This window comes from Mustela nivalis, assembly GCF_964662115.1.
Source record: "Mustela nivalis genome assembly, chromosome: 8".
In the NCBI taxonomy this organism is placed as follows: Eukaryota; Metazoa; Chordata; class Mammalia; order Carnivora; family Mustelidae; genus Mustela; species Mustela nivalis.
In genome coordinates, this window is record NC_139027.1 from 102,532,674 (window position 1) to 102,560,013 (window position 27,340).

Sequence of the window (27,340 nt, forward strand, 5' to 3'; positions counted from 1 at the left end):
TGTACAGAGTTTTAAAAATGTACCTATGTGGGATGCCTGGCTGCTTCAGTCAGTTAAGCCAGCTCAGGTCTGGGATCAAGCCCCGCATAGGGCTCTCTGCTCAGTGGGGAGCCTGCTTCTCCCTTTTCCCCTGCCTTTCCCCCAACTTGTACTCTCTCTCAAATATATAAAATCTTTAAAAAAATAAATAAGAAGTGTCTATGTCTTTGATGATTAACCTCTAACATTGCCATGCACTTTTAAATCTTTGTAGACGATGATTTGAAAAGCCTTCACAGCAGACAGTCCAAGTCCTGGGTTTGGAAGGATGGTCACTGGGACCCTGCTCAGCCCCCTGTGGGGGATTGAGGGAATGAGGCTGATGCAGGCACTTGAAAACCTCTCCACTGGGGAGTCAGGATCGCTCAAGGAAAGCCCGCCCTGCTAGGAGCCACAGTCTCCTGCCAGTTTGTAAATAGTCTCGTTCCTAATTTATCTCGTTCCTCTTTTCTGAGCCAGTGACCCAGATTCCTTGGGCTGTGAGGCCGCATGCACAGGGTTGTGCAGACGGGTCTCCATGTTGCCGTACTGGAAAAAATGAGGAGAAAATCACGAGCTGCTTAAAACTAGGGGAAGATAATAGAACCCTCACACAGTGGAATTAAAGCAGCTAGACCCGCCGTAGTGACAAAGTACCCCAAGCTACAGTAGGTCCACCCAAATTTGGCTTGTGCCATATAAGTGCAGTTTACCTTTCCCACCACTAGATGGCAGTCCCGTTTTAAAGCAGGTTTTTTTTTCACGCAATCCTGCTCAAGATAAAAAGTAACCGTTTTCACCCCATGATGTTGGCAAAAAAAGAGGGATAAAAAGTCTTAAAATTCTTGTTAGTGACTATGTGGGAAAGCGGTGAATGTCAGCAAGCTCTGGTTGAAGCATAAGTGGATAGTACTATTCTGGAGGAATTTGAGAGTCACTTTCACGCTGCACACACCATGTGACCCAACCCCGACACGTCTGGATTTGATCATAGATTTGATCTGGATTTGTGGATGATGATGGCTAATGTTTATTTTGACCTGACTGTGTGCCCTGCAGGACCTGTCTTAAGCGCTTACATCATCCAGTCCTCCCAACTCCCTGTGGGCAGACACGGTTATTTCCCTCTCCCTTTACACAGGGGACATCCAGGCACCCAAAGTTCAGGCACCTTGACTCAGGTTAGAGAGCTAGTAAGTGGCAGAGCTCCAAAGCTCGCCCTGTTTCCAGTACAGGGCATGTGGCTCGTGTACACCAGGAAACACACACATGCGCACATACTAGGGTGTTCACTGCCGCAAAGTCTGCTAGCCTAACCCTGTTGATGAGACAAGAAAGCCTGAGGGAATACTGGAGAGCAGGTAACACCATGCACTAGACCTACAAGTGGTCAACCTGGCAAAAACAAATGTGGAGATAAAGCAAGCAACTATCAAAAAGACAGAAGCAAATCTGCATATTATGGGGACCAGCATGGAGATTCAAACTGTTAAAGGATACACTGGAAAGATGCATACCAAATTTATAATGGTGTTTCAGGGTTGAGGAGGGAAACAAAAGACAAGGACTTCTAAGCTTATCTGTAATGTGTTAGTATTTTCTCTTTCCTTTTGTATCCTGAGCAAAAAGGGTGAAGCTCAAACCCTACTCTAATCCAGAGTATCTTTTTTTTTTTTTTTTAAGGTTTTGTTTATTGGGGCACCTGGGTGGCTCAGCTGTCAAGCATCTGCCTTCAGCTCAGGTTATGATCCCAGGGTCCTGGGATCGAGCCCCACATCAGGCTCCCTGCTCTCTGGAGGCCTGCTTCTTCCTCTCCCACTACCTCTGCTTGTGTTCCTGGTGTGTCTATCTCTCTGTCAAATAAATAAATAAAATCTTAAAAAAAAAAAGATTTTATTTATTTATTTGACACAGAGAGAGACAAAGAGATCACAAGTAGGCAGAGAGGCAGGAAGGGGGGGGGGGAGCAGGCTCTCCGCTGAGATCACGACCCAAGCTGAAGGCAGAGGCCTAATCCACTGAGCCACCCAGGCACCCCCAGAACATCATTTTATGATTGGATCCTCACAAATGCATTCCTCAAACCTGACAACTGTTATTGTCAAGCAACCATACAAACCTTTTGCTCCATCAGGGGCATCTCTGATGGATGGAAGGCCTCTGAGGTTGGAAAGAAGGGAAGGAGGAGGGGGCAGGGAGCGTTCTGTCTTGTGCTTAGTGACTGACTTAAGACAGTGGTTCTCTTTAGGGCATCAGCTCCAAACCACTGCAGTGTTTCTTTTTTTTTTAGATTTTATTTTTATTTATTTGACAGAGAGAGATCACAAGTAGGCAGAGAGGCAGGCAGAGAGAGAGGAGGAAGCAGCCTCCCCGCCGAGCAGAGAGCCCGATGCGGGAGTCGATCCCAGGACCATGAGATCATGACCCGAGCCGAAGGCAGCGGCCCAACCCACTGAGCCACTCAGGCTCCCCTGAAGTGTTTCTTTTTAAGTAAAGTTCCAACTACTCCTTTGTTTCACTTGTGGTGTGTGTGTTCGTGTGTGGCGGCGGTCCGGGGGGTGGTGGTGGAGAGGAAGGCATGTTATAATCAAGTATTTAATTGCTCAGGTGGAAAGACACAGTGACTCAAACAAATTACCCCTCTCTAACTACATTTAAAGCCGGTAGGCAAATTGGTTACCTAGAAACACAATGACTTACAACTAACCCTCTTCCTGTATTTACCAGAGTCAACACATAAGAAATCACAGGTCATATGGTGACAAGTTTTCCTAGAACTGTAATAGGTTTACAGAGGTTAATGCTCTCCAATTAAAAGGGGATAATGGCTTTGAGCCAAGAGATCAGGTCTGGGGGGTGGAGGGTGGACGGGAAGAGGGAAGATAAAACTTTTTTGTATAAAATTGAAAATTGGTTTTTAGTGCCAGCCAGCATGGAGCTTTTGTCAGGGCTGAATGCACTAAGAATGTGTAGAACTGCAGAGGAAAAGGGTATGTGGATAGCTCTGAACCTAATGGATTGTCTCAAAGCCCCAGACTGTAATACTATATCCTATGCTATGAGGAAGCCTCTTCACAAAAAATATTTTAGGGGCACCTGGGTGGCTCAGTCAGTTATATGTCTGCCTGGGCTCAGGTCTTGATCCCCGGGGTCCTGGGATCAAGCCCCACACTGGGCTCCCTGCTCACTTGAGGAATCTTCTCCCTCTCCGTCTGGCCTCCCCGCCCTCCTCCCTTGTGTTCTTGCTCTTTTTAAAGGTTTTTATTTGTCAGAGAGACAGATGTGTGTTGCGCGCACACAACAGGGAGAGTGGCACGCAAAAGCAGCAGGCTCTTGCTGAGCCAGGAGCCTGATGGATGCAGGACTCATCCCAGGACTCGGATCATGACCTGAGCGGAAGGCAGATGTTTATCTGACTGAGCCACCCAGGCGGCCCTTGAATATATAAACATTTTTAAAAAATATATTTTTAATTATCCTCATTTAGAGAATCCCTCATCACAAATCGTGTTTCATTTCACTAGATTTTATTTTATTTTAAGATTTTATTTATCCATTTGACAGAGATCACAAGGAGGCAGAGAGGCAGGCAGAGGGGGAAGCAGGCTCCCTGACGAGCAGGGAGCAGATGTGGGGCTCAATCCCAGGATCCCGGGATCATGACATGAGCCACCCAGTGGGTTATCTGCCCCTTCACTGGATTTTAATATGCCACATCACTTAGGGGAACAGGTGGTATCCACGACTTAGTGATATACACGGTAATTCTTAAGAAGTTGTCTCATTTAGAAACTCAGATTTGGCTTTCTCCTCCTATGACTTAGCCGGGAAAATAATTTTTCATTGACATTTCCCTCTCAAGAGGATTGAGACTTCTTAAATGGGTGAGATCTGAGGACTACCAGGATTGTAGTGAGACACTGGTTTCTTATGTCTTTCTGGGAAGTCTGCCCAGGGATTAACTTTGGTTGTTCTCATACAACCTTGTCTGCCTGGTCAGACTCTGAAGGTCTTCCATGGGACTCTTAATGCCATTAGCTTGGGAGATTTGGTGTAAAGCGCCAGGTCCAAGGTGCATTTCTATGAACCCTAGGAAACAAGTAAAATGCTGTGTTGGGTGCCTGGGTGGCTCAGTGGGTTAAAGCCTCTGCCTCTGGCTCAGGTCATGATCTCAGGGTCCTGGGATCAAGCCCTGCATTGGGCTCTCTGCTCAGCAGGGAGCCTGCTTCCCCTTGCCTCTCTGCCTGCTGTGATCTCTCCCTGTGCCAAATAAAATCTTAAAAAAAAAAAAAAAAAAGGCTGTCTTGCTGGGCCTAATCTCCTCAATTCTGGAGGGAGGCTTATTAAAGCAGTGTAGGAAAAATCTGCTCTTACAACTTTTATTTTTTTGACAGACACAGATCATAAGTGGTCAGGGAGGAAGGCAGAGAGAGAGAGGAGGAAGCTGACTCCCTGCTGAGCAGAGAGCCCCACATGGGGCTCCATCCCAGGATCCTGGGATCATGACCCGAGCCGAAGGTAGAGGCTTTAACCCACTGAGCCACCCAGGCGCCCCATGTTCTTACAACTTTTAATGATCTCACTTGACTTTTGACTTTGGAAATGACAGGCTACGTGAATGTCTGCTGCTTGAAGAGAATGCAGAGGTGTGTATGAGTGAAAGTTCCCCTGCAATCCTCCTTCCTCGTATCTGAAGCTTACTTTCCTTGCCAGATGGCCATCGCAGAGGATGCCTCCTTCCTGTATGTACTTATATAGAATTCACACCAAAGCTACTAGGCCGTGGCAAAGCTGAATTCTGAACTTCTAAATACAAAATCTAAACAATTTCCAGGTTTATGAAATTACTCTATAAACACACTAATCTAAGTAAACAGAAACTGAAACAAGAGCCTCATTACTTTACTCATGTTATATTTTATTTCTTATAATTAATGGCTAATTAGAGAAAAAACTATAGCACCCTACTATTTTAAGACCACAAATGTAACTTAAATGCTATCCCATTCCATAAAACAGGGACCCTTCCCCCAAAGCTATAGTGGGCATTTATTTATTAAGCTTCCCGATCCGAGTGACAACTAATACTTTTTATTACTTATCAAACACACAAAAATTACTGTTCTCCATAGCTGAAGAATCTCACAAATGATACTTTTTCTTTATGTACATGGTTCATCGACTCAAACCAGAACAGAGCTACTAAAATATCCATAATTACAAAGCTCAGACTGGGGTCTGGCTACTCCTAAGGGTTATTCACTGGTATGTTAAGTGGGATTGTCAACCATGTGAAAAATGCTCCATCTTTCCAGAGAGCAATGTTTTACCTGAGGCTAAGGAATCACATTTATATGAAAAAAAATAAATTTTTTTGAAAAATGTTAAATGGAGGTTTTTTTCCCCCAAGTGAAATATACAGAAAACCTCAATATATAAAACTAGTTTTAGGAACTCACATTAGCAGTAGGAGTGGGCCGATGCGATTTCTCCCTCCACACATAGCTGGGCACTTGTGACCCTTTCCCTCCTGGGGTACCTGGGGAACTTCTTGCATGCCAAGCCTCAAGCCCTCCAATCTCAATTCAAGGACTGGACATCCTTCTCAGGAACAGGTTATAGAGAGGAGTCCAAGAGCCACCAACATGGTGAGAATCCTGCTTTGCTTTTCTAGGTAAATTATAGACCATGCTTACTTGTGCTTCTTTTATGTGCTCAAGTCCAACCCTTAACATCTAAATTTCTCTGTTTTTTTGATCTTTTTGGTTGTTATAGATTTCAACAAATACTTCCACTTTCAGATCCTGTGGCATCTCTACCTTAAGCGGCAATAGATCTTCCCAGATTGTGAGGAACCACTGAATGTTCCCAGACATCATTCTGTCCCTTAATCTGGTTTCTGAACATTCTGGTTCTTTTCCTTCTTTGTATATTCTTCTAGTCGAAGAAGCCACTTGGCCCAGTACTGCGAACAGAGCTCAGTGTCCATGAAATGTGGATGAGCAGGGGATCCATCTTTGTAGGCCACCACGATTAAGCCACACTGAACCTAGGAAGAAACACAGGGCAGTTTCAACATTTATACAGTAGGACCAGAGTTGAGGTTCATTTCCTTTTTGCTCTAGGGCAAACTCAGAATAAAACAATCTACAGTAATAACTCCTGTTTCTAAGAGGGTTTGGTGAAAGATTATGCCAGGATACGTAAGAACACAAAGATGACAAGTAAGATATTGAAGAATGGACTGTAAGCACTAAAGCACTATTAACAATGACAGAAAGCTCAGAACAGGGGAAGTGCTTTTTAAGGTGGTAGAAGGAAAAGGAACAAAGTGAACAATGGGACACAAACAGAATAAAAATCACGAGGAGTTAAGTAGCCATGGATAAGCATCGAGCAAGGCTTTATGTAAGTACAGGCTCAGTGTCCCAACCTGAAAGCTATAGTTGGCATCATTATTTATGGCACCAACATAGGCCACAACCTGCAGCGGGTTGTCAAATGTATTTCGAATGTAAGGTTTCGGTTTCTCTGATGTCTTCCAATCAATCACACACAGCTTGCCCCTAAAGAGAAAGAAAAGGAAGTCTTCGTAAGTAATAGTTCAAACTGAGAAACCTTAAGCCTCTTCTTAGGTATGGTTTACTAATTACCACTCAATGACTCTTGCCTCTATTCTCCACTTTCCAAAAAGACAGCTAGCTCCTCTGAGCTTTACTCCTGAGGATTAGAGAAGTGTGATGTTCTCTTTCCTGAGTCCTATATTCAGGTCAGTAATGGGCCTGTCAGGGATATGATGGGAAATGCTTCCGGAAGCACACCAGCGAGAATTATAGGTGCAGATCCATGCAGGAGTGCTGGGGAACTTTCCCATAGTTCCAGTTTCTAAACTGTCTCAAAAGTCCTTTGGACCTCCATGGCCTTGTTTAACAGTTGACATGGGAACTGAAACTATGTCTATCACTATCTTAGTTGGATCTTAATTCAAGTATTTATCAGGATGAACCACAAGAGATCAGTAGCAATCCCTATCATAAAGGACAAAAGCATCATGGTGCTTCAGAAATTCTCTTGCTAGGAACCAAAGCTGGAGTTCAAATCCATAAGCATTTAATAGGCACTGATTATATGTGGAAATACAAATAAGAAAACTTGGTCCCTGCCTTGAAAGTTTACATATAGGGTAGGGTGTCTTACTATTAGGGGTATTGGGAAAGATAAAAAAATTCTTGCCACTTTAAAGTAAAATAACCAGTATATTCCTCCCCATTACCCCTCTCCCAGTGGGGTTTATATTTGCCTAGTGCGGATATCAGAAGGATCACAGGGTGAGCAGACTGATAACTGGTGACTATCTGTTCATTCTGTCTTTCATGATCTTCAGTTTCAAAACCAGCAGTTTAGAGGGAGTTTTTGTACAAAGTATGCATGTTACCCACCTGCCACCATAGTTCTAGAACTTATGCAAGGTATTTATAAAGTCAGCCTAGAGTAGCACTGTCTAAAAGATATAAAATGCAAGCTATATATGTTATTTCAAATTTTCTAGTAACCACATCAAAAAAGAAAACAGGTGAAATTTTAATATTTTATTTAACCCAACATACTCAAAATATTATCATTTCATTATGTAATGTTAAGAAGTTATTAATGGGACACATCACATTCTTTTCTGTAGTATATCACTGAAATCTACTTTATATATTCACAGCATACCTCATTTTAGATTGGCCACACTCAAGTATCTAATTGTTGTATGTGCTAGTGGGTAGTCTTTTGGACAGTGCAGGGCTAGAGGTAGCTTTACTGTCTCTGCAATATTACAAAACCAATATAATCTATGAAAATGAAGAGGGCCCCAGTATCCCCAGGGGGCTTCACAGCTCTCAACCTGGAATAAATCAAAATACCTAAAATAAAGATTTTTGATATGGACCACCATTTCTTGCAACATACTATAATTTGCAGAACTAAATAATGTGTAAAAGAGATTTTTAGTAGTATAAACCCAAATTAAAATTGCACTAAGACAGTTACAGTTCACAACAAATGAAAAGATGCTCAGCCTAAGTTAAGTGAAATACTGACTGAAATCACGAGAGACAATGTTGATAAACAGCACCTAATATGGTGTCATTGAAGGTGTGTACAGATAAGCACACTCACACCTGGGACAACTGAAAATGCTTGTTCCCTTTAATCCAGCAACTGTCCTTTTCAGTATGCACTGGAGAGCAATAGGTTGATATCCCAGGTGCAAGTGACAAGAGTCTGGAAAATATAAGTATTCATATCCAGGCCTACTTCAGATCAACTGAATTTATCCAAACTGTACATAAGATCCACCAAACTAACAAGTGAACCTCACAGCCATATACAAGGAGATATGTACACTGCTGCAGTTTGTAATTGTGGAAAACCAGAAATAACCTGAATGTTCCCCAGAGGGAAATAGATATGGTTCATTAATACAAAGGAATACCAAATAACAGTTAAAGAGAGAAGATCAAAATCACCAGGCTAACATCTATCGAGTAGTTTGCATTTTAAGTACTATACAGAGAATATCTCATTTAATCTCTGTAAGAACTCTATGAGGTAAGTCCTTTTATTTGTCTTATTTTAGAGATGAACAAACAGTACAGAAAGGCTAACTAGCGTAAGGTTAAGATGAAAAGCTAGAAACCAGACTTAGCCAGCCTGGCTCCAGAGCCAAATATCTTCCCAGCTTTGTGATACTATGCATGTAGAAATTTCTATATACTGTGACTCTTATAGACATGTAGGTAACAATACATGGTATTCTGTATATGTATCCTATACAGTGCTGTGTATGTATGTGGAAAGTAGACTGGCAGTGTCTTATACATGCATTAAACGGTGTTAGTCTTGTGGGTGTGTTAAGTAGTATAGGAAGTAGCCTAGGACATAGTGATTGTCTTTGGCAAGGGGACTGTGAGAGGAGGGAAGATGTGGTTATAGGTGATGTGAGCTTAGTTTATGGTATATTAAAAAAAATCGGAAGCAGATGTGACTATGTTAAATTAATTTTGAGTGGTGGAAAATTATTAAAAGAGAAAAGGATGTTGCAGATCTACATAAACTAATAAGGAAAGATCTCTAAAATAGTTTCAAAATGAAATAAAGCAGGGTTTGGCACTTTGTGTTAATAAGTGGGAGTGGAGACAAATGATTGTAACATACAGTCATAAAGTACTTCAAGACCATAAGAACTTTATTTTTAGGGAAGGAGGGAGGGAGGGAGTGGGAGGAAGGAAGAGAGAGAGAGGGAGAGAACCGAATAGGCTTGATCTCACTACCCTGAGATGAAGACCTGAGCCAAAATCAAGAGTTCAGTGCCTAACAGACTGAGCCATCCAGGTGCCCCAAGATCACAAGAACTTAAAATCAGAGTAGGGGTGGAGGATTCTGGGAAAATGGAAGAGTAGGAAGCACCTGAAATATGTAGGCCCACCTAGACAACAACTGCAATGGCAGAATCTGCTTGATATAATTATTGGAAATCTAGAGCCTACTGAAGCCTTGGATGGTAAACTCTGGTTAATTTTGGTCAATTTCAGCTCTTAACAACTACCCATTCCTCCCAGTATCCCCAGGGGGCTTCACAGCTCTCAACCTCTTGTGCAGCTGTGCACAAGATCCTGGAGGAGCGCATACACAGCTTGTGGGAATAAGAGCAGACAAAAAGGGCCTCATCCTCCAAATGTCAGGGATCTGTGCTCTCATCACTAACTGCTGCTCCAGTTCAGAGGTATAGATGAACAGGATGGCCATTGTTACTGCACCTCCCCCCACTGCTACAAGCCCCTCTTCCTCTAGCCAAATTACTTACAGAGGACTTAAGGGCCAACGCCCACTTTTCCCAACCTTTCATTTTTCTCTTTTTCCCTTATTTGGGAATTAAGATACTAACGACTACAGCACCGACAGGAAAAAGAAAGTGACTGTGTATGTCCAGGGAAGGGCACAGGCCCAGAAAGGCTTGAGAAGACCTTGAGTTTATACTTCTGGCTGATCTTAACACAGAGATAGCCTATGAGAACAATAACAAAACTCCAAACAAAAACAATGAATATGGGTGTCTGGGTGGCTCAGTCAGTTAAGTGTCTGCCTACGGCTCAGGTCATGATCTCAGGGTCCTGGGATCGAGTCCCACATCCGGCTTCCTGGTTCTCAGGGAGTCTGCTTCTTCCTCTGCCTGCTGCTCCCCCTGCTCGCTCCCCCTGTTCGTTCTCTGTCAAATAAATAAAATCTTAAAAAAAAAAAAAAGTAAGCACTCTTGTAACAATGATTTGTAACTCCACTTTTTGTTTTCTACAGTTTTTTTTAAACCTTGAAACAAGCAGAAAAAAATATTGCTTAGGTTGACTGATCATACAAATCTTGATCAATGTTTTGTGAAACATCAGATAGCACTGGTTCATCATGTTCTTTCACTCTGCTCAAGTGAGCTGCCCTATACAGAGCACTGATTTCAACTAGTGTTTTGCCTAAGACTGCTGCTGTATCCTCCTGATGGGAATTATCTTACTGTTATTTTCTTTTTCTTTTTTTTTTTTAAGATTTTATTTATTTATTTGACAGATAGAGATGACAAGTAGGCAGAGAGGCAGGCAGAGAGAGAGGAGGAAGCAGGCTCCCTGAAGAGCAGAGAGCCCGATGCGGGTCTGGATCCCAGGACCCTGGGATCATGACCTGAGCCAAAGGCAGAGGCTTTAACCCACCAAGCCACCCAGGTGCCCCTTCACTGTTATTTTCTATACTCATTCTCATCTCCTTTCTTTCTTTCTTTTTTTTCTAAAAGATTTTATCTATTTGAGACAAACAGAGAGAGCGTGAGCATGAGCATGGGGGGGTGGGACAGAGGGAGAGGGAGCAGCAGACTCCCCTGAGAAGCAGGGAGGTTGATGTGGGGCTCAATCCTAGGACCCTGATATCATGACCTGAGTTGAATGTGGATACTTAACAAACTGAGCCATCTAGGCGCTCCACTCATCTCCTTCTCTAGTTGTTCTTGAGCTCTCTGCTGTTCTCCTAATCTCCTGTCTTTTCCTTGCATTTCCAACTCCAGCTAGAATATTAGCTGTTGCTGCTGAAACAGGAGCTCCTCTGACTTGAGTCTCTCCATCATTTCTTGCCCCATCAGAGCTGGTTTTTATTCATGCTCCACGTTGGCCATTTCCTTTTGTCTCAGTTACTCCAGCCACATCTCCTTATACTTGTAAATCCACAATACTACCCACTCTATTGGATTCAGTAAATTCTTGCTATTTCTGTAAAACCCTGAGTTAGGCATAGTCCAAGATACTTTTGAAACTATGCTGACTGCCTTTCTAACCCTTACCCTTAACCTGTCATTAGTATCAGTAGTATCCTGTTGCTGCCAATGAGCCATGCACCTCAGGTGCCAGAGACTGCATGCAGCAAAGAGGGAGAGCCCCATGGATAGGTGAGTGGGTTTTTTTCTACATAATTAAAGAGATGAATAAACCTAAAAAATTATTAGTTTATGTTTTGGGGCACATAATATATAAAGACAATTTTATGACAACAACTAAAAGGGAAAAGTAGGGACAGAGTTGTTTAAAGGAATAGTTTCTATATGTCATTGAGGACGGTACAAATTTAAATTAGAGTGTTATAACTGGGATGTTAAAGGTAATCCCCATGGTAAGCACAAGGACAATAGCTATAGATATACACAAAAGGGAATAAAAAAAGAATTGAAATGTTTCACTACAAAAAAGAAACAGAGGGGCGCCTGGGTGGCTCAGTTGGTTAAGCAACTGCCTTCGGCTCAGTTAGTTCATGGTCCCAGAGCCCTAGGATCGAGTCCCACATCGGGCTCCCAGCTCCATGGGGAGTCTGCTTCTCCCTCTGACCTTCTCTCTCACTCTGTCTCTCTCTCAAAATAAACTAAAAAAAAAAAAAAAAAAAAAAAGAAACAGAACACAAAAGACAGAAACATACAGGAAATGAGACAAAAAAGATATCATGCCTATAGAAAATAGGTAACAGAATGACAAAAGTCTCTCCTTATCAGTAACTAGTTTAAATGTAAATGGATTAAATTCTCTAATCAAAAGACAGAGATTGGCAGGATGGCTGAAACACAGGATTCAACTATATGCTGTCTACAAGAGACTCACTATAGACCCCAAGACACAAATAGGCTGAATGTGAAAAGACAGAGAAGATATTCCATGCAAATAAAAACCAAAAGAGAGCAAAGGTGGCTCTAACAGAAGAAATAGTCTTTAAATTGAAAAAAGAAAGACATTATATATTAATAAAAGATTCAATACATCAAGAAGTATAACAATTATATACATTTACACACCTAGTAACAGGTTAGCAAAATAACATAAAGCAAAACCTGACAAAATTGAAGGGAGAAATACAGTTCTTTTTTAACTTTTATTTATTTACGTAATCCCTATACCCAATATGAAGGTCTGACCCGGAGATAAAAAGTCACATGCTCTTCCAAGAAAGCCAGCCAGGTGCCCCAGAAATTCAGTTCAATAATAATAGTAGGAGAACTTCGATACCAATTTTCAATAATGGATAGAACCAGACAGTAGGAAGTAAGAAAATAAAGGACTTATAACAACACAATAAACCAACTAGATCTAACAGATATACAGTAGTCTCTACCCAACAACAGAATACACACCTTTTCAACCACACACCAGGACATTTTCCAGACAATCCATATACTAGGCCATAAATTAAGTCTCAACATATTTAAACAGATAGATGTCATACAAAGCATCTTCTCCAATTACAAGATGAAGTTAGAAATCAGTAAAAGAAGTAGAACTTGAGTAAAAAATCATAAATTTGTGGAAATTAACATAACCAACCAAAGAAGTCACAGGGGAAATCAGAAGATACTTAGAGGTGAATATAAATGAGAACACAGCATACCAACACTTATGGGACACAGTGAAAACAGTGTTAGGGAAGCTATACAACAATAAATACTTATATTAATAAACAATGAGGGGCACCTGGGTGGCTCAATGGATTAAAGCCTCTGCCTTCAGCTCAGATCATGGTCTCAAGGTCCTGAGTTGGGCTCTCTGCTTCCTCCTCTCTCTGCCTGCCCCTCTGCCTACTTGTGATCTCTGTCAAATAAATAAATAAAATTTAAAAAATCTAAGAAAAAAAAGAAACAACGAAGAATCAAATCAACATCCTAACCTTACAACTTAAGGAACCAAAAAAACAAAGTAAACCCAAAACTTATAGAAGAAAATAAAAGAGATTAAAGACAAATGAATTTCAGAATAGAAAATCAATAGGAAAAAAAATCAGTGAAAATAAACACAAAACCTACGAGGACTATATCATGAAGAAATAGAATAAATGAACAGCTCTATAATTAGAAAGGAGATTTTATCAGTAATCAAAAATCTCCTGGCAACTAACAGCTCTAGACCTGATGATTTCATATGGATGAATCCCACCAAACATTTACATAACTAATACCAATGCTAAAACTTTCCCAAATAAATTGTAAAGTAGGGAACTTTGTAATTCACTCTATGAATACAGTATTACCCTGATACCAAAGCCAGACAAAGGCACTACAAGAAAACTACAGGATAATCCTTACGAACAAAGTTGTAAAAATCCTCTACAAAATAGTAGCAAATAAAATTCAGCACTTATTAAAAGAATCATACAGCATCACAAAGTGGGCTTTATTCCTGGAATGCAAGAATGGTTAAACACAAAAATCCACCAATGTTATATGCTTTATTAATAGAATGAAGGAAACCATTTGATCATCTTAACTGATGAAGAAAAACCATCTGACAAAATGACATACCCTTTATGAAAAAAATACTCAAAATGCTAGGGATAGAAAAAAACTACCTCAATATAATAAAAGCCATATACATATGAAAAGCCCACAGCATACTCAATGGTGAAAGACTGTAAGGTTTTCCTCTAAGATCAGGAACAAGGCAAGGCTGCCTGCTTTCATCACTTCTATTTAACAGATCTGGATGTTCTAGCCAGGGCAATCTGGATGTTCTAGCTAGGGCAATTAGGTAAAACAAAGAAATAAAAAAGCAACCAAGCTGGAAAGGAAGAAGTAAAATTATCTCTGTTTACAGATGAATGATCTTTTATGTTAAAAATTCTAAAGAATAGGGGCGCCTGGGTGGCTCAGTGGGTTAAAGCCTCTGCCTTTGGCTCGGGTCATGATCCCAGAGTCCTGGGATCAAGCCCCACATCCGGCTCTCTGCCCCACATCAGGGAGCCTGCTTCCTCCTCTCTCTCTGCCTGCCTCTCTGCCTACTTGTGATCTCTGTCTGTCAAATAAATAAATAAATAATCTTAAAAAAAAAATTCTAAAGAATACACACAAAAACTGGTAGGACTATATAAATAAATTCACCAAAGTAGCAGGATACAAAGTCAACACACAAGTCCAGTGCATTTCTATACATAAACAATGAACAATATGGAAAGGAAATTACAAAAACAATTCCATATAACATCAAAATGAACAAAATAGGGATGCCTGGGTGGCTCAGTTGGTTGGACGACTGCCTTCGGCTCAGGTCATGATCCCGGAATCGCAGGATCAAATCCCACATCAGGCTCCCAGCTCCATGGGGAGTCTGCTTCTCCCTCTGACCTTCTCCTTGCTCATGCTCTCTCTCACTGTCTCTCTCTCTCAAATAAATAAATAAAATCTTAAAAAAAAAAAATGAACAAAATACTTGGGAATTAACCAAGGAGACTTTAGACTTGCACAATGAAAACTGCAAATCACTGTTGAAAAAAATGAAAAATTTTAAAAAACTTAAAAGACCTAAATGAAAACATGCCCCATATTCACAGATTAGATGTACTATTTTTAAGATGTTCATATTACCTCAAGTGATCTGCATATTTAATACAATCTATAAAAATCTCAATGACGATTTTGCACAAATTGAAACCAATCTTAAAATCCACATGGAATCTAAAAGGGACTCTAAAAAGCCGAAATAACCCTGAAAAAACACACACAAAAAAACAAAAAAACAAAAAAATAAGCAAACCTGGAGGACTCTCACTTGTTAATTTCAAAGCTTACTACAAAGCTATAGTAATTAAAATAGTATGGTACTTGTATAAAGACAGATGCATAGACTGATGGAAATGAATAGAAAGCCCAGAAACCCTCACATACACCATCACAAGATTTTTGACAAAGGCACCACATCTATTCAATGAGGAAAGGACCGTCTTTTTAACAAATGGTACTGGGGAAACTGGACATCCACACACAAAAGAATAAAGTTGGACTCTTACCTAACACCATATAAAAATTTTAACTCAAAATGGATCCCTGACTTAAAGGGAATACTTTAAACTACATAAAACTCAGAAGAAAACATAGGACCCAAGCTTAATGACACTGGATTTGGTGGTGATTTTACTGAATGTGACACCAAAGGCACAGGCAACAACAACAAAATACACCAATTGGCTTACAGGAAAAGCTCTAAAAATTGTGCATCAAAGCACAAGGATAAAGATTAGTCAGTCAAAGAAAGACAAATACTTTGATTTTACTCACATGAGGTACCAAAGAGTAGTTAAATTTACAGAGACCGAAAGTAGAATGGTGGTTGCCAGGGGCTGAAAGCAAGGGAGAGTATAGTAATCACTGTTTAATGGGCACAGAATTTCAGTTTTATAAGATGACATGTCCTGGAGATGGATGGTATTGACGGTTGTAAAACATCTTGAATGTATTTAATGGTAATAAATATTTTACCACATTAAAACCTTTTTAAAAGAAAAAGTGGAAATGGGAGACTTACTTTTAGTAGCATGGGTTAACTACATATGTTACCTATTAAAAATGTTTGAAAAATTTCTGAAACCTTAATTTCCAAAAATATTCAATGGACATATTCTCAATGTTGATCCTTTCTACTTGAAGAGCAGAAAACAATCATCAGTACTGTGGACAGCACTGTGAAGTGTCTGGTGTTAGGAACTTCTTTTTTTGATTTTGTTGTGGTTTTTTTTGGTTTTTGCTTTAAAGATTTTATTTATCTAAGAGAGAGAGAGAGAAAGCACAAGTGAGGGGATGGTCAGAGGGAGAAGCAGATTCCCTGCTAACCAGGGAGCCCAACTCAGGACTTGATCAGGGGCTCTGGGATCATGACCTGAGCTGAAGGCAGACACCCAAGCAACTGAGCCACCCAGGCTCCCTCAGTGTCAGGAACTTCTTGAAAGCCTTAGGTAGAACTGCCTGTGGCTACCTTGGTTAATCTAAAAGGCAACAAAAAATAGCCTATTAAATTTCTAGGCACACAGGGTTCTTCTCAGATACGAGGCAGTTATGGCATAAAACTGTTAGGTGCCCTGAATAATTTCCAGACTAATGAATATTCTGTCAATTTTTTTAAAATTTAAATTTTGACTAGAGTTCCAAGAGTTACACTCACAGATTTTTACCTATCCTGGTGTGTAGCCCATATTTTTTTTTTTTGGAATAGGGTATCTGCAGGTTACATCTCCCCTTGGAATCTGGAATTAGTGGGAAAAACAGTAACATAGCAACAATTTAAAAACCATAGAAAGCTTTAGTAAGTTCAGAGTCCCTACCCATGTCAACTACCACCTGGAAGCCAGGAAAAGAAATGATTTTCGGGGCTAACAGATCAAGGTGCTATTTTTAGGGAAAAGGGAAAGAAAATGCAGGAATCAAACTGGATCTTTTTTTTTTAAGCTATTTATTTTAGAGAGAGAGAAAGAGTAAGAGAGCATGTGCATGAGTTGCAGGGGGATGGGTGGGAGCAGAGGGAGAGGAAGAAAAAAGTCTTAAGCTGACTCCACACTCAGCACACACCCGACCCAGTGCTCAATCTCATGACCCTGAGATAAGAACCAGAGTCAAAATCAAGAGTTGGACGCTTAACAGACTGAGCCCACCACTTGGGTGCCACATCAAATTGGATCTAGTGGTTAGCAGCTTGCTTGGGAGTAGGGAAGGAGGAACATGCTGGATATGGAAAAATTTTACCTTTTTTCTACCAAACACTGATTCTGGAACACAAATTTACAAGAATTATGAGTCTCTTCCCCATGTGTCTCTTATCTCCTGCCCCATTCCCAATTCTTTTATGTATCATAGAGGTTTTTGACTTCACAGGGCTGTACCTTGAAACAGGAGTTCAGAGGAAAAAATAGTGTTTGACAGGCATCATCTGTTCCACCCTGCATTACTTTATCTCCACACTTTGATAGAAAAAAAATCTAATACTTACTGATATTCAGCCACACAGTCCAGTAGACCTACATACTTTAGGGTCTCATGTTGAACAGCGCTTTCAAGAGCTCGCACTCCACTGACATCTTTCAAGATATGCTGGACACTTTCAATATATCCAGATTCGAGATTTTCTTCTCTTTCCTTCAAGTCCCCCTCAGGTGCAAGTATGCTTTCCAAGGCTTTATGGAACCGTTTCCCTTGTAAAAATATGTCTGAAAAGAAAATCGGGGGAAAAAACAAACAAGAACAAAGTCTAAAAAACAAATACTTAAAAACCTCTGAACAATAAAATTAGAAATTATATGAATTACCTTTAAGTGACAACTGCTAAGATACCACATTTTAGCCTCTTCTGAAATCTAAGAATGTACTTTGAAAAGCAAAGGGACTTAAGAGGCGTCTGGGTGGCTCAGTGGGTTGGGTCTCTGGATTCAGCTCAGGTCCTGATCTCAGGGTCCTGGGATCAAGCCCCACATCAGGCTCTCTGCTCGGCGGGGAGCCTGCTTCCCCCTCTCTCTCTGCCTGCCTGTCTGCCTACTTGTGATCTCTGTAAAATAAATAAATAAAATCTTAAAAAAAGAGTAAAGGGACTTAAAATAGTTTGAACAATAAAGAGAATCAAAATAAAGAATTTCTAGTAGAATTAGGCCAAAGCTACAGTTGAAGATCTAGGGTAACACCTAGTTTATCATATTATGAATTTAAGCATCCGTTTTAGTAACTTAACTGGTTATGAGAAATAATTATTAGAAAGTTAAGGAACTGTGCTTCTGTTCACAGTTCTTTTTACAACCAACACCAAATTAATGAACATAGTGGGGGAATCCTTTCACTAACAGGCCTAATGAATGGCAAGGAATAAAAACAAACTGCACGTTTTGGGGCTTGGGGGTAAGAGGATATATGTAACACTCTTCTGCACTTTTTGGGGGGACTAAAACAGGTTAAGACAGTTGCTCTATCCTGAAATTTTTCCTCATATGCTTAAGAAAAATTAGATATGTAATTGACATATAAGGCTGTATTCATTTCAGGCATTCAACATAATGATTTGGTATCTGTATATCCTCATACATTTTTAAGTTAAGAAAATACAAATAAATCCAAGAAATTGTACATATTCACTTCATCCTTGACAAGAGAAGGAAACAAAGGGAAGGCATTGTGCTAAGAAGTGACCCTGGTGCTTTAAAAATATTATTTAACTTTCAAACACAACAACCCAGCAAGGTAACAATCATGACTCCCAGTTTAATGAATGAGGCTTACACAATGCTTTGCCCCAAAGCAAAAAGGCAGACTAGCAGCCTGGCACCAGAGTCCATGTTCAATTCCAGTCCATCATACAACAGAATGAGGAAGGCAAAATTAGGGATTAGAGTAGGAAATATATATGCATGGAGACAGACCCATAGAAAATTAGGAAAATCTGATCTAGTAAGGTAATTTCAATGCATATATTACATTTGTCAAATACTCTTTTACCAAGACTTTGAAAGGTCAGTTCTATCACTGTCAAAATAGAATCACTTCTGGGAAATTACTTGGAGAGTTAAATGACATTCAACTGAAGAACTGAGCTATTATACTCCAAATTTACTTGGCTCAACTGGACTTATTTGCATGTGAAAGACCTACAAGAAATTTAAGAGAGATGGAATTAAAATCTAGGTAAAAGTACAGCATTCATCTATAGAGAAATTTAATGAGGCAGAACACAAACATGGTCAAAACAGGAAGAAAACAAACTGTTCTATCAATTGCCAAGCAAATAAACAATTTTCTACTTCAGACTTAACCCTTAGCTAGGTCCTTCACATATAAGAGGCAACAAACAATGGGATCTAGATGTGGGGTCCCCTTGATTGTAAGGCTCAGAACATTAAATATGATTGAATTTATCAAAGTAAATTTTATTATTATTAGTTTTTTAAGATTTTATTCATTTATTTGAGAGAGCAAGTAGAGCAGGGGGAAGGAGCAGAGGAAGAGGGAGAAGGAGACTCCCCACTGAAGAGGGAGCCAGAAACAGAACTTGATCTCAGGATGTTGGGATCCTAACTTGAGCCAAAGGTAGACGCTTAACCAAGTGAGCCACCTAGGTGCCCCTAAGTAAATTTTAAAAGCACAAGATTTATTGCAGATAGCATCATCAGAATATTCGTTCAGTAAACTAAAGGAATGAAAATGAAATGTTTTCAAGTCCCAGTATATAATGTGCATTTAAGAGAAAAAAAAAATCCATGAGTCTCCAAGATTCTGACTGATAAACTGGCAGGATGGATAATATTTTAAGATTAAAAATTAACTGGGGCACCTGGGTAGCTCAGTGGATTAAGCTGCTGCCTTCGGCTCAGGTCATGATCTCAGTGTCCTGGGATCGAACCCCACATTGGGCTCTCTGCTCAGTGGGGAGCCTGTTTCCCCTTCTCTCTCTGCCTGAATCTCTGCCTATCTGTGATCTCTCTCTGTCAAATAAATAAATAAAATCTTAAAAAAAAAGATTAAAAATTAACTATTTTTAGTAATAAACTGGAAAAAATAAACTCCACCCCTCCCCACTATGATCAACACTTAAAAATAAATCCAAGCTGGACTTTATTTATTTATTTATTTATTTGATAGAGAGGGAGATCACAAGTAGGCAGAGAGGCAGGCAGAGAGGGAGGGGGAAGCAGGCTCCCCGCCAAGCAAAGAGCCTGTTGCGGGGCTCAATCCCAGGACCCTGAGATCATGACCTGAGCTGAAGGCAGAGGATTTAACTCACTGAGCCACCCAGACACCCCAAGTCGGACTTTTTTTTATCTTTGGCAATCTTCAAAAGGTAAAGCGACACTTGAGAAATTGACCAAATGTTGAGAATGCCAACTCCAGGCACATCTCTATGCTCTAGCCTTTGGAAAGAGCAGGGGGAAAAGAATTTACCAATACCGTATTTTAAAAAACTCCCTCTCCTGACCCGTTAATCAATTTAGTGGGCTATGACATGCTTTTTCTTTCTTTTCTTCCCTTCTTTATAGGTAGGGGGGAGCATGACCCTAATCCTCATGTGATTGCCCCTTATGAAAAAAAAGTGATTCTGCCTGTTTCTTAAAATTGATCCTGAGAAACTCGTCAGAGTAATAGATCAACAAAGTGAATTATATGGAAAACAACCATTGTTTTACTTCTGCTTGGGATAGTGAAGCACCTTCACATTCCCAACAGAAATTCCTTTCCTTTATCAAGGCCTCCAGAGTACTTTTTTACTTTGTGCCAAGGGCTACAAAGTCCTAGGTTCCCAAACTCCTAGCAGGTTTCTGCCTTTACTTATCTGTGATTTCAGCATCCCCACAAACTATGATATTCCAGGTTCAAGGAAAATCAAAAACAACTTCCCATGAGGAAACAATGTCAAGTCTAAATCCTAGTAGTACAAAATATGAAAATTAAGATGACATTAGATTTCATTTTATGCTGCTTGTTTAGAAAGCAAAAAATAGCTAGTGATTGTTACTTATTACCTAAAGGCAGTTAGCTCCTGCATATATTCCTCCCCCACCAGAGCTGAGGAATGTTCTAAAGGATGAGGACCTTGAACATTTTTTGACATATGCAGGTGCTGTCTATATACTTAACGTATGTGGCATATTTAATGTGTTACCCACACAGTTTTTTCTAAGGTGCCACAAAATTAGTGCATTACTCTCGAAATTAAAAGTGCTCTCTACCAGCCACAAGGGGTATACGTACTGCTTTCGGGGAAGCATGGGCTAAGGAATGATCAACCAAAAAAACCTAGCTTTAATAAAAGACAACTATATCACTCTGATGGGACCAGCTAATTCACCTGTGCCAATGGTCTTTCACCTTTCTTTCGAATGAAACCTGTTTTAAGGAAGCTATTCTCCTCACCCAAGAAGTTAGTATTAGGAGCTGAAAGCTTAAGTTTATTTGTTCTGTTACTAAACAAGAGCATCAGATTATTTCAGTTTACCAAAATCTAAACACAAATCATGTGCTCCGGTTTACTCCCTGTCTTTAAATTTACACGTCAATGAGGATAAGTAGAGCCAGGAGCAGTCACGCATTCTGAAGAGAATGCCTAGCAAACAAGTAGAATTCCATTATCAGGTGACTGTTTTCCTTAATCAAAGAAAACAGGCAACTTTAATACTTAAGTTTGTAGCTTATAAAAGAATTTTCTAAATCATTTAGTCAAACTACTTGCTCTCTGTGCTTCAGTTTCATTTCATCTGAAATGAGAATAATAGTATATATTCTGCATGGGGTTGTTAATGATTGAGTTAATTCAGATTAAGTGCTATTTAATGCTACTTATCATTTGAAAGCAGCACCTCACTAGTTCAGGTCAAAAACACCCTCACTCTTTTGACACTGGTGCTCTATAGTCTAGAAAACACAGTAACCATACAGAACCAGGATTGAGAAAATTACTTGAAGAATATTCTGCAAAGCCATCCTCTCCCAGTTCCAGAATCATCCGCTGTTTCCACCTCTCCAAGTAGAAAAGCTGTTCTGATGTCATGGTCTGCTGAAGGATCTTGGTCACACTACGTGCTGTATTTCTTTGCAAAGGGATTTTCAAAGGAACTGTAGGAGTACTTGTTGCGTTTGGTTTTATGCTTTTCTCTGGATTGAAGAGAGGACACCAGTTTCGTGGAACTCTTGCTTCTTCATCTTGCTTAGGGGGCTTACACTTACTCACAGGTCCATAAAGTAAATTATCTTCCTCAAACAATGATTCTGGAGTCTGAGCAAGGCCTCTGGATGACAAGACAGATTGTACTAAATCAGAGTACTTTCCTTGGTCCACTTCTTTATAAGGGTTCACTTTTTTCTTCGGGCTGCATGAGTAAGAGGAAGTGGAGAAATCCACATGGGCGGTTGGTTCTAGAGAAAACCTCTTTGAACTTCTAAGCTGCCTGCAGATGGTCTGAAACGCCTTCATCTTTAGATGCTTTCTCACTTCCCTCTAGTCTACTGGCAATGTTGAGGGCCTTTTATCTTTGCACTCCTATTAAAGAGAAAAGTGGAGTTAGATACCAAATGCATTGAATATTTGAACGGCTAAAATGGAAACTGCATCAGTACGGTAAGGCACGTTAACCTGCATTCCATTAAACTTTTCCGACATGTCTGGACAATGCTATTTCCAAAGAAGGACTCTCGTTAATAGGCAGAACGACCAGTACTTGTTAAATGTGAAATAGTACAGCTTGGGGGCAAGACGTCGCTAATATTCAATCCGAAGAATCGGGACACCTAAGAAGGGAGGCATGTGAGACATAGAGAAAAAGAGAATGCTACAGCCCGTCCCATAGCGGCCACGACGGTCAAGGTGAACCACTGATCCCTAGATACCAGGCTCCCTGCTTGCTAAGTATTCCAGGAGAAGACTTCTCACTAAACTCTCGCACGCTTTAAGGTGGTTACTTCTGCGACACGGTTTTACAGACTCGGAAATTGAGCTTCTGAACGGTCCCACCAGGAAAGCGCGGGTAAGCAGTGGTCAGCGGGGCCCATCACCGTGATCCCAAGACTGCGGCCTTCCGCTCCGCCCTACATTTGGAACCACGCCCTGCATGTGGACCGGACGGCTGGGGCCTCTGCTGTGGGAATCAGGATTAGGGAAGAAACAGCTTAAACAGTAGCCAGCTCTCGGCCAGGAAAGGTACCTCAGAAGCACCAGACTTCACTCAACTTCCAACGCGCCCACAACCTCTCCAGACCCGTACTTTCCCCGGTCCCGCGCTCAGAGATCGAGTTAGGCCCCGCCTAAGGGGCGGCGGTCCCCGCCTGCACCGCGGCGCTGACGCCTTGCTGCTAGCCTCTCCTTCACCGCCGTAGACACTCCCGCGATCCTTGAGGAGTCCCTCCCCTCCGGAGTTAGCGCGCGTTCTGTCAAATCGCGCCTTACGCTCTCACGATATCTTGTGTACGTCACAGCCTGTCGCCATCTTGAACTCTGGCTGAGTAATAAATTGCCCCGCGCGAGAGCGCGGGCTTTCTTGAGACGCGCATTGCTGAGAGCGTCCACGTTGCTCCGAGTCCTTGTCGCGGCCCTGCGGTTGGCGGTTTCCGCGTGGCCCGGAGCGAGGGTAGGCCACGCGTAGCTTTTTTGCCCGGCTCCAAGATGGACGGCAGCGGGGACGGGGGAGGCCGCCCTGGGGGAGCACGTGTCGCGCTGCCGGCCTTCCCCGGGGCTGCTGGGATGGTGGCGGAATCTGGAGGCCTCCAGCCGCCGTCGGGCAGGGAGGCTGGCGGAGGCGGGGCCGCGGCCGCCCCTGAGAGGCGCCCCGGAGGCGGCGGCGGCCCAGCTTCTTCTTTCCTCGCACAGCCAGGCGGCCCCCGCTCGAGGCCCGCGTCGCCATGGCCGCGGTTCCCGAGTTGCTGCAGCAGCAGGAGGAGGACCGCAGCAAGGTGAGGCCCTCCTCGCCCTCATGCTCCAGGACGGGAGGCCACGCCGACCTTCTGGAGCCCTACATTCCTTCCCTTACCCCTTGAGGGCTGCTCATGCAGCCCTTTTTCTCCACGAAGGCCACCCCCTACCGCCACTCGGAGGCCGGTGCCGCACCCCGCGGTGCCCTTGGCTCCTTCCTCTTTGAGGGCTGCGGACCCGAGGCGAGAGCCGGGGTCGCGGGACCGGTCCCTGCTAGCACACGCCCGGGTGTCGGGTACGGAAGGCGCGTGGCGGGTCTTTGGAGCTCCTCTCTGGAGACACGAGAAAGTACTCTCACGTAAAAAGTTAGGGAAGCTTCTGGCTTTGTACGGATTCGACGGTGAACGTGAAATGCACTTGACGTGCAGTAAATGGCATATTTTGGTTCGGTTGCCTTCGAACTGCCAGTCTCTCCCCTACCCCGCTCCCCTCCCCCTCTTTGGGAAAGCTTTTTGGCCCAATTACTGGGGAAATTCCATCAAATCAAATCTGAAGCGTGTTCTTTAGAACTTTATAAACGCCAGATGCGTCACTGCGGGAATTTCGTCATTTTTAGTAGGTACTGAAATACTTGTTAAACTTAGTTTTCCTTTTAAAAACTTGAGTTTGTGTAAGCTAGCCCCATGCCCCTTAAATCTTGAGTCCTAAAAGATAATGCAATAAGTTCGGGTTACTGTGGCCAATTAAAGATTGAGAGAGGTCTCTCATTGGTCTTTTACACTTGCTAATTTCGTAATTCATAAAGGTGGGTACGAGACGCATTACGTGCGGAATCATGAAAGTTTTTATGACAGAAAATGGGGGAAAAAAACCCCTAAGAATACAAGGTATTGTCAAGTGTAAGTAACCTGGAAGGCATTTTAATAGCTTTACATCTACTCAGAAGTCCGAGGCAACCTTTGATCGACGCAGCACGTGGGGAGAGACTGTTTTCCATCTAGGAAGTAGCCAGGTGAAACACAGCTAGCTGGATTCTTCCGGCAGGGGTGTCATTGCCGCGTTAGTTACTGAAATGCAACTTGGTGTGTGAGGGTAGGGTCTTGATGGGGGTACTTTTTATATTTCTGAGAGTTGAAGCAAAGTGTTCTTGTTTAACCGGAAGTGGGAGCTTGAGATTATGATTCTTTCTAGAATACTATAGCCGTAGTTTTCTTTATAGGAGTTCAGATGCTTGAATAGGAATGTTGACAGTACTTTTTGCCCCCTCCCCCAATCTGGTACCTCATCTCTTGATCCAGAATCTGCTTTATACAGCTATTTAAAAGGACTTAACTCCTTCAACTGACCTCCCTGTGTTTATATTGTAGCTGGATTTTAAAGTAATTTTCCCACCACTCATGCTCCGACAGAACTGGGGGTTATAAAGGCAATTTCCTGCCTGTTTTAGTGGATACAGAAAAGGATTATACAGCATTATTATTAAGTTACAGAAATCAGGAAATAAAAAAGCCTAATAATACCACTCTAACTCTTGGCTTCGTCTTGCTTCTTTTCTTTTTTTTCTTTTTTTAAGATTTTATTTATTTGAAATACAGCCACACATAGTGGAGAGGGGCGGAGGGAAAAGGTGAAGGGACTTCTGCTGAGCAGTGAGCTGGACCCTGGGATCAGGACTTGAGCTGGAGGCAGATGCTTAACCAACTGAGCCTCAAAAGGAGGCTCCCTTATTTTGCTTGCTTAATCTGTGATCCACAGCCAGCCCTGTGCTGCAGATCAAGTATAAGTGTTTTTCACTGTTCAGGAAAAGGGAGTTTGGGAAAAATGAGAACAGGAAGTCAGATCTTGGGCAAACTGTTTTCTTGCCATAATACAGTTTTGTTAGCCAAGTGAAGTATTTTACGTTTTTACAGCAAATGTCTTAAATGTGAACTTCTCACTTTGGAATTTACATGAGGATAAGGATGGGGTTTAGATCACTAGTAAAGTAGGGAACATAATTGACTTGAGGATTTTAAATGCTCGTGCAGTTAAGTACTCTTTTCAGCTTGTTCAGCAAAACCAAAAGGGGTATTGGTTTGTATCTGGTAGCCTTCCGCTTAGTTACATCCGTTAGTTGGGGGTGTTAGGATTTGTCTCCTTTCCCAGAAAGCAGTTGAGGAAAAGAGATACATGATAAATTTTGTTTTTTTTAACTCATCCTCTACTGATAGGAAAGATTGTATTTTGATTTTTAGAAAAGTAAGGTTTTACCAGGTCGCTCTTTTTTTTTTTTTTTTTAAAGATTTTATTTATTTATTGACACAGATCACAAGTATGTAGAGAGACAGGCAGAGAGAGAGAGGGAGGCAGGCTCCCTGCCGAGCAGAGAGCCCCATGCGGGCCTCGATCCCAGGACCCTGAGATCATGACCCGAGCGGAAGGCAGAGGCTAAACCCACTGAGCCGCCCAGGCGCCCACTAAGTCGCTCTTGAAACAAGGTTAAAGCGTTGACAGCATTTTAGGCGTTATCATCATGATGAACTAGTACTGAGATACCCCATTCTTCCAGAGTTCTGTAGTGTCTTGTAGTGTCTTGGAGTTTTCTGTGGGTAGGAGAAAAAAATTGGAGTTTTATGCAGAACCTTGTTCCTGCAAAAATAGTTATCCTGGTCTTCGGTCATTCTGTATTTTTTTAGGCTTTCTGGGCCTTCCCTTTGTAAAAAAGTCATTAAAATAGGTGGGCAGTATGTGTGAGTTTCTGCTTAGTGAGTCAGTGTCTATCTTTTTAAGTTGATGAGTCTCATTCCTGTAGTCTAGCAAACCTATGGTAAGTTGAATGTGGGTCCCGATTGCCTGTTGGACTTTTTTTTTTTTTTTAAGAATTTACTTTTATTTATTTGACAGAGATTACGAGTAGGCAGAGAGAGGAGGAAGCAGGCTCTCCGCAGAGAGCCTGATTGCTGTGGGGCTCGATCCTAGGACCCCGGGATCATAACCTGAGCCAAAGGCAGAGGCTTTAACCCACTGAGCCACCCATGCGCCCCTGGACCTTTTTTTAAATAATAAATTGCTACCAGAGTCCAGTTAAGTTTAACACATAAGGAAAGCTGTGAGGTAATACTCTTCTCTGTGTACAGCTATTACAGCTTGGCCCTTCAGTAGTTGGTTTTGTGAATTTTGGTTGAGTGGTGTCTCCTCCGCCCGTCATTAATGTTTATAGTGCTACTCAGGTTTGCAGCTAGTTGTTTTTATTTTATTTAAAGTTTTATTTATTTATCTGAGAGACATCATGAATAGGAGGGGCAGAGCGGGAGGGAGAGAGAGAATTGTTAAGTGAGCTTGGAGCCTGACTGCAGGGTGCAATCCCAGGACCCTGAGATCATGACCTGAGCTGAAACCGAGTCAGATGCTTAACAGACTGCTACCCAGGTGTCCTGTGCATAAAGATTTTATTTGACAAAAAAACACAAGCAGAGGAAGCAGCAGGGAGAGGAAGAAACAGACTCCCCTCTGAGCAGAGAGCCCTATGTGGGGCTCAATCCCAGATGCTTAATCCTGCCCTGTGTCTTTTTAAACTGGTGTGGAAGTTGTAGGGACACTGTTCTCTTCAGCTTGGGTGAGGAGTGACCTACAGTTTGTTATAGGAA

General features: G+C 41.7%; 2 protein-coding genes across 4 annotated transcripts in view; one reads left to right on the forward strand and one right to left on the reverse strand.

Moving 5' to 3' along the window:
- Positions 1-4,915: 4,915 nt before the first annotated feature.
- On the reverse strand, positions 4,916-23,353 carry MGME1 (mitochondrial genome maintenance exonuclease 1). Of its 2 annotated transcripts, none has more exons than XM_082743186.1 (5): positions 23,253-23,353; positions 21,770-22,349; positions 17,328-17,544; positions 6,452-6,584; positions 4,916-6,067 (listed from the first exon to the last, which is right to left on the reverse strand). In XM_082743186.1, exons 2-5 carry the CDS (start codon positions 22,281-22,283, stop codon positions 5,906-5,908), a joined length of 1,026 nt encoding a protein of 341 aa, XP_082599312.1. In that variant the 5' UTR covers positions 22,284-22,349; positions 23,253-23,353; the 3' UTR covers positions 4,916-5,905. The 2 variants fall into 2 exon arrangements, with proteins under 2 accessions (XP_082599312.1, XP_082599311.1); XM_082743185.1 differs by having other exon boundaries at positions 23,011-23,267.
- SNX5 (sorting nexin 5) overlaps positions 23,329-27,340 on the forward strand; it is a 28,710-nt gene continuing 24,698 nt past the window's right edge. The window contains exons 1-2 of one of the 2 annotated variants that reach the window (XM_082743183.1): positions 23,384-23,433; positions 23,673-23,755. In XM_082743183.1, coding sequence (XP_082599309.1) covers positions 23,705-23,755 — 51 coding nt within the window. In that variant the 5' untranslated portion in view covers positions 23,384-23,433; positions 23,673-23,704. Of the gene's footprint in view, positions 23,434-23,672; positions 23,756-27,340 lie in introns of both variants that reach the window. The other variant, XM_082743184.1, reaches the window with a different exon arrangement.

Excerpts from the sequence above, each read along its gene's own strand:
- MGME1 (XM_082743186.1), bottom strand. The coding sequence starts at position 22,283 with ATGAAGGCGTTTCAGACCATCTGCAGGCAGCTTAGAAGTTCAAAGAGG. Across the intron at positions 6,585-17,327 it reads GACTGTGTGGCTGAATATCA|GGGCAAGCTGTGTGTGATTG; the intron begins GTAAGTATTAGA and ends CTTTCTCTTTAG. Across the intron at positions 6,068-6,451 it reads ATGCCAACTATAGCTTTCAG|GTTCAGTGTGGCTTAATCGT; the intron begins GTTGGGACACTG and ends GTTTCTTCCTAG.